Source organism: Plectropomus leopardus, chromosome 21 (assembly GCF_008729295.1).
Source record: "Plectropomus leopardus isolate mb chromosome 21, YSFRI_Pleo_2.0, whole genome shotgun sequence".
Taxonomy (NCBI): Eukaryota; Metazoa; Chordata; class Actinopteri; order Perciformes; family Serranidae; genus Plectropomus; species Plectropomus leopardus.
The window spans coordinates 580,123-587,622 of NC_056483.1; the positions used below are offsets into that span (position 1 = coordinate 580,123).

The 7,500-nt window shown below is 41.3% G+C and overlaps 1 protein-coding gene across 1 annotated transcript in view; it reads right to left on the reverse strand.

Moving 5' to 3' along the window:
* The window catches only part of LOC121960950 (sodium channel protein type 3 subunit alpha-like), a 33,608-nt gene that overhangs the window by 9,163 nt on the left and 16,945 nt on the right, over window positions 1-7,500 (reverse strand). The window contains exons 6-7 of the mRNA XM_042510856.1: window positions 4,232-4,323; window positions 899-1,141 (exon numbers count right to left, since the gene is read on the reverse strand). Of these exons, the coding sequence (XP_042366790.1) occupies window positions 899-1,141; window positions 4,232-4,323 (335 nt within the window). The remainder of the gene's footprint in view (window positions 1-898; window positions 1,142-4,231; window positions 4,324-7,500) is intronic.

The window sequence follows — 7,500 nt, forward strand, 5'->3', positions numbered from 1 at the left end:
TTTGTGTGTGTGTGTGTGTGTGTGTGTGTGTGTGTGTGTCATGCTGCAGCGGTGACTGGTGTTTCCTAAATGGACCGGACAATGCCGTGTTGGCACTGTGGTTACAACTGATGTCAGTAAACACACACACACACACACACACACACACACACACACACACACACACACACACACACACACACACACACACTCCTCTCTGCAGAACACACTAGAAGCCTCTTTCTTGCATCCTGATGTTGGAAATGTAAATGATGTTTCTTGGTTTATAATTATTATTATTACAGTTATGTATTGATTTTTTTATCTAACTCAATGCTAGAGCTGCCGGCGCCGTGACCAGAACTGTTGCCTGGATACTAGCCATTAAAACATGACCTAAAATCATAGAAACGCCCAAAAATCTGAGAAACGTCCTAAAATCCTAGAAATATCAAAAAATTTCAAGAAATGTCCAAAAATCCCCTGAAACCGAAAAGTTGTCCTAAAATTCGAAAAATGTCCTAAAATCCAAATGGACCCTAAAATCTGAGAAATGTGCTAAAGTTCTAGAAATGTTCTACAGTCCCACAAATATGCTGAAATGTTCTTAAATCTCCCAAAACAGCCAAATGTCCTGGAAATGTCCTAAAATCCCACAATGTCCAAAAATCGAATAAATCCTAAAAACCCAGAAAACATCCTTCAATCTTAGAAATGTCCTAAACGTTTGTCATTTAAAAAAGCGGCCGAAAAGCAAAGCAGGCTGATTATTTCTGTCAATTTTCGTTTTGTTACAAACTAATCATTCAACACCGATTTAAAGCTAACCAGCGACGTCTTGTTTTTTTTTACAGTTTTACCGAAACTGAAGCCGTCGCGCTGATCGCGCCCGCAGCAGCAGCTCAGAGTGGATGCTCACCTTCGTCGTTGATGAAGTCCTTCAGGGACGCCCACGTCTTGTTGTTGCAGTAGAAGGTGGTGTTGGCGGGCAGGCTGCCGTTGACGCAGTGCGCCGTGCTGCGGACGCACTTCTGCCGCAGGTTTCCCATGAAGAGCTGCAGGCCGATGAGGGCGAAGACGCTCAGGCAGAAGACGGTGAGGATCATCACGTCGGCGAGCTTCTTCACCGACTGGATCAGAGCGCCAACGATGGTCTTCAGGCCTGTCGGACCGTCACGAACGCACACGGGGTTAACGTAAAGACACGTGTTCTCATTTAGAGCAATAAAAGAAGCTCAGCGACTAATAAGACTGCTGACTAAACAAATAATTTAAAGTTTAAATAAAAACCGATGGAAAACAAACAGCTAGTTTAAATAAAATGTCACATATTTAACCGATTTAAAGGAATAATTCACCTTTTAATACTAAAACTGTATTTAATACCCACCTCTTTAGGCTCTTTATGACTGTCATGATTAAAAAAAGAATAATTATAATGAACACAGCCGAAATGATCAAAACAATGAAGACTGAAAAACACATGACAGATTTATTTCACGTGTGTGAGGTTTCTGAGCAACACTGAGTCCATGAATATTGGATAATGGGAAGATTTTTCGGACATTTCACATCCTTTTTTTGCTTTTTTCAGTCGAACCAGGTCTATACTTTTGGTGCTCCGTTCTCCTAAAAGCTGCTTGATGGCCGACTTTTTCTGGCACCATGTGGAGCTGAGAGAGGTGAGCACTGTGTACAATTTATATTTTTTTGGTGAACTATTCCTTTAATGGATCACGGACCATAAAGATGGCGTCCGTCTTCGCTTCAATCAAAATCCAATCTCTTTCTCAAATGGAAATCCTTGATATTTGATGAAACCCAAAAAGAGTTGAAAAAATAAATTAGCAAAGATTTTTAATTTGTGAAAGAAAAATTTCCAATATTTGATCAGGTTTTTTAAAGCTAACCGCAGCGATGCGAGCCATCTTTATGCACCGCAGAAATAAAATCATAAATAACTCTGAATATAAAAAAGCTGATAGAAATAAAACTCTGCTGTCGGGTGAAAAATGTCTAAAAAGTTTTTATCTTGTTAATTTGTCACATTTCTTGTTAAAGGTTTTCACCTGACAGCAGCTTGAAAAATGTTTTCACTGTGGAATAAAAGTCATCATCACCGACACAATGACGCAAAACACACAGCCGATAGAGAAAAACACACACACGTGAACACACACACACGTGAACACACTCACGGTAAAAACAGCAGGAACAAAAACACACCGAGAACACAAAGGGTGCAGACAAGCTGACTGTCCTCGGCCAATCCGACCAAATCAAAGAAAACACCAGTTTCTCTTTTCACTTTTCATCACCTGGAAGCATTTTTTATTTTAGTGAATTCATTAGAAACAGACAGAGAAGCGAATTAAAACGAAGCGTCTGTAAGCTAATGAACGAGCAGCGTGCTCAGATCGAGTTATGGCTGCAGCTGTGACATGCTTTTCCAAATGTTGTTCAAGTTATAACACGTGTTAAGACACCGTTATAACGCGGCCGCCATCGTGGCGTGAAGATGTTTTAATCACATGTTAAAGGCATGCTAATGTCGCCGTTAGCGCTGCATGCTAACATGCAGAGTGGAAACATACAGAGGCTCGACAGCGACGCGTTTCAAGAAATAAATCCACATTTTCAATTAAAATTTGTGTGTTTGCACCCACCCACCCCCCCTTTTTATTTCATGATTTATTCATCCTTTCTTTAAAAAAAAAATTGTTGATGTTATTTGTTTGTTTTTTATGTTAGTTTTGTTAATTTTGATTTTTTTCCCCGTCTTTCCTTATGTTTGGTTGCTCCTTAACAACGACTATTGTTGTTGTGGTCGCTGGTATGAATGATTTTGCAACATAAATTTTGTATAGTTTTATTCTAATTTATTCTCTTGAATTTTGTTGTCCAAAACAAAAACAAAAAAAGAAAGAAAATGTCAGTATGCTGTGCTGGATGATGTGTACTAATTTGACTCCAATAAAAACTTAAAAAAAAAAAAAAACAGTGTCTGAGGAAAACACACAACAAACACATCAAAATATACGTTTAAAGTACAATAAGGAGGCAAAGTTCATCTAAGTTGCATAACGCTAATTAAAACAAAGCTGACTTTTGCTTTTAAGCGGGACGTACATCCTCAGGTTACATAAACGCTACATTTAAATAACATTGACTTTTGCTTTCTAATGGTACGTAACTGTAAGTTATGTTACACTGTGTGAAATGTTTATTTTTGCTTCACCTGGAACGTACGCAGGTAAGTTACTTTATGCTACGTTAAGACAACGCTGGCTTTTGCTTTCAAACAGGACGTGTTTACTTAAATGACGTAACCCAATGCAGAAACACTGAATTTTACGTTCGAATGGGTCGTACCTACGCAGGTTTGACAGTTTGACAGCACTGAATTTCACATTTAAACGGGATGTATCTACGTAAGTCACGTATTGCTTCGTTAAAACAGATTGACTTTGCTTTCAGACGGGACATAGCTGTAAGTTATTTAACCCTACGTCCAAAAAACAACATTGAGTTTTACTTTCAAACAGGACTAACCTATGTAAGCTCATAAAACTATGTTAAAAGAAAACTAACTTTTGCTTTTCACACCAATGTACCAATTTAAGTTGCATTGCACTTCTTTAAAACAAGGCTGACTTTTGCCTCCACACCAAACTTACCTAAATAAGTTGTTAAAATAACTGACTTTTGCTTTGATGTATCACAATGAGCCACATGATGCTATACTTAAGAAATGTTGACTTTTGCTTGGTCTTGCATAATGTTTAGTGACATACAAACTTATTTTAAGGCGAACCATGATTTTTCCTAAACCCAAACATGCAGCTTTGGCATTAAGTTAAGCCAAATCTAATGAAGCTTCACAACATTGTATATATGCACCTTTCAAACTACTAATAGGTGAAGCATTATCACTGTCGTGAAAACGGCCATTTAATGGGTTGATAACATTCGGAAATTTGAATTAAAGTCTTTGGTGTCATTGCTTGGCTCACTGTAGGGTCGCTGTTTGCTGAGCCTCTGATGTTCACTCACGGCTAATTATGAGGAAGACTTCGGTGCTTCTTTCTGCATACTACCTCTGCGTTCTTCGCCAATGTTAAAAAAATCTGATTTATTCAGCAGGTAGTATGCAGGATGAGATTTCAAAAACACTGATTTTAGTTCTTCCAGCAGGCCCCGGCCGGGAGGGGGTGCGTTCAGTATTCACTCCCCCTGCGTTTGGCTTCCTCACCTGGGATGACAGAGATGGTTTTGAGCGCTCGCAGCACCCTGAACGTCCTTAAGGCTGACACATTACCCAGGTCCACAAACTCAGTCACATATCTGCAACAAGCCGGGAGACAGAAGCACAAGAACAGACACACACAGAAGGGTTTGACCACACTGAGCAACAACGAGCCGACACGCAGGGAGAGAGACGGAGAGAGACAGCGGAGAGAGACAGCGGAGAGAGACAGCGGAGACGGGCCACGTCGGACGGCAACAGTGGAGGTTCAAGCCAGAGACATCGACTCTTAAGAAGGAAAAGTCAGACGGTCGAAGCTGCTCACGTGGACACAAACTGGAGACCAACTTCAGATTCTAAAAAAAGACTTTTAGGTGCCGGTTTCATGTAAGCAGATATTTTTAGAAACATTTTTTTTTCCTCCACGTGCAAAAAAGAGTTTTAGGTCATGAAAAATCTTTTTAAAATTGCCTTCTAGGGTGCACATGAACGGTTTCAGAAATGTCAATGTCATGTCCTCAGTTTGCAAATGGCCAAAAGATCAGGGGAAAATGTCCACAAAGTTATACTTTGAATTATTATAGTTTTATGTATGTTACAGAAAATATAATACTTTTTTTTTTAATTCAGAAATTTTATTTTGTCTTCCTTTTTTCTTTTTTTTGGTTGATTTTTACTTTTATTCCTATTATCAGACTATTTTCTTAGAATTTTTTTTCCCAAAAAATGACTGCTGTTTTTTGGGCCATGTCTTGTTCAGTTGGACATGGAGGTCCACATCTACATATTACGCTCTCAGTATAACAATATGTGACAACTAGGAATGAAAACGCGTTGGCTCGCCGCACAAAGCAAAAACGGGGATGTGCTGATCGAGAAGACGAGGTCATTTCCAAAAGTCTCTGTTTAACGCGTCCAAACGGACACACAGCGACCAAAGACGTGGAAAAAGTAGCACCTTAGAGGGCGTTTTCAAAATGCACATTCTGGACAAGAGGCCAAAACATGGAGGAAAATATCAGTTTTCAAGAATCTCTGCGCACATGCAGACGGAGCCTAAAACAAGTGGGAGGGAGACAAAAGGTGCAGCTCGCTTTTGCAGCTTTGCTAACTTAAATTTGGCCATCTTAGCAACAGTAACTAGGGGCGCTGGATGTTTAGGAACGGCCAGTGAATATTTCTGTTGATTCTGTTTGAAAAACAGAGGCTCACGTGTTCAGCTCCGACACGTCTGACTTCTTCCTCTCTGTGTCCTCAGCTCGGATCAGGTGATTACACCCGGGACTCCGGGTTGGGGAGGGGGGGGGGGGGGGGGGGGGGCTGGTGCTGCAAGACACGGCAGACACGGGACGGACAAGAGAGGACGTTCACGACGACGTTACGATGACGAATGTTTTGGGGAATTTTGTCGGTGCCTTGTCGCCCCCTGGTGGTGGTGGTGAGGCCTTACCTGGGATGACTGAGATAGTTTTCAGGGCTCTCAGCACTCTAAAGGTTCTCAGCGCCTGCAGGTTCCCTACTTTGATAAACTCTGTTAACAGCCTGCAGGGGGCAGTGTGGTGGGTGTCAACATACAACAGAAGAAGAAAAACAAAGTCTGAAAATACTGCAGTGATTTTAAAACCCTCATGAGTCAGAGAGCACATTAAAAACATCCACACAGAGCCGCTGAGTCTGGCTGCTGGAACACAACAAGGGAAGCAAAAATGATTAAATATGTGTGAAATATGAACATGAAATCCAATGTGAGTTTGTGTTTTTCACTAAAGTCCGCTTTGATTTAGTATCTGTAATGCTATGTTGCAGATTAATATTGTGATGTTTAATATTTGCACAAATATTTAGAGTGTTTCAACGTCTTATCTTATTAAAAAGTGAATGTATCAGTCATAGTGACGAGTCCAGATTGGAACTAGACCAAAGTTTTGTCTTCTAGCTCCACTGTTTCATGTGGACCTGCTGTAGTGTGTCTCCCGCCGCGTATATGCTGTGAGATTTTGGGCTGTTGCAGACAAAAGATAACCGTCGTGGCAGCAACGTGGCGATATCTTTGGTCGCTGCTCTAAAACGGCGGTCCTACGTCGTACAGTGAGAGAGGCGCCGTTATAAATAATTAACAGCGTCAGGTATTTGGGATGAGAATCTCACCGTGTGACGCCTGTTACGACCTACGTCCACTAACCAACCAACAGAAACGCAGCATGAAATGATGCATTGAGCTCTAAGCTCTCACTGCTAAACTGGCACGCCAAGTTGACCTCTTTTCCCGCCACAACCGCGTCCACATCCTCCTCTTCGAGGACTCAATTTCTGTGTTTACGTTTTTCTCTTACCACTACAGCGGCGTAGATGGATGATGCACGCCGAGGACGTTTTGCTCTTGCGCACTGTCGTCGATGGACGATACAGTGGGCTTTGTGATCGCAGTCTGCGTGGATCAAACTTCACGTCGTACCAAAGTTTATCAAAGTCCATGACGCACGCTGTCGCTGATCTCACAGTCTGCAGGAGGCTTTACCCGCAGCTTGTTGTGCCAATCTAAGCAAACCTTTTAAATTTTCTATGACGGCAGCAAAAGAAAAAGATATTCACTGATTTACAGACGTTTTTTTGACCCACCCGAATGGTGTAATCCCACTTTTGACCTCTGTGTAAAACTTGCATCAGCACTCCAGAGTCCAGAGTTACTTCATTGCTCACAAATCTGCAGACACGTGTAGAATATGAAGATTTCACACGGGAGCGACGTCTGACGACCACGTGTCACCCTTTATGTTCATTTGAGTCTGTGAAATTTCACTTTGAGCCAAAACAAAACTAAAAACAATAACTTCCATCTGCAGTCAGGTTAAACGCTGGGCTGTGAAGGTCCGACGAGGCCGAGGGAGCCACCAGGACCCGCCCCCCCAGGTTAGATTGAGTCATCTGCTAACGGCCCTCCATTACAGCTCATATTTCAGCGGCGTTGACTGGCAGGTTGATTGAATTACAGAGGAGACGAGGGGAACAGGCCGTTTAAATGCACCAGTAAAACCAGTGACAGCAGAGACGCCTCACACGGAGGTCACTTCAGCTCTCATTGTCAAGATGTTTACGTATCAAATAATATATAGCTCTTTTGTTGCTTTTTTGCTCCCTTATTTTGAATGTTTGCATGTTTAAACTGCTTGGTAACACATTTTTTTGTCTTTTTCTTTAAATAAAATTAAAAAATGCAGCATCTCCTGAACATGAATATACTTTTAACCTTTCCAACATTTTAGAAATCTGATCTT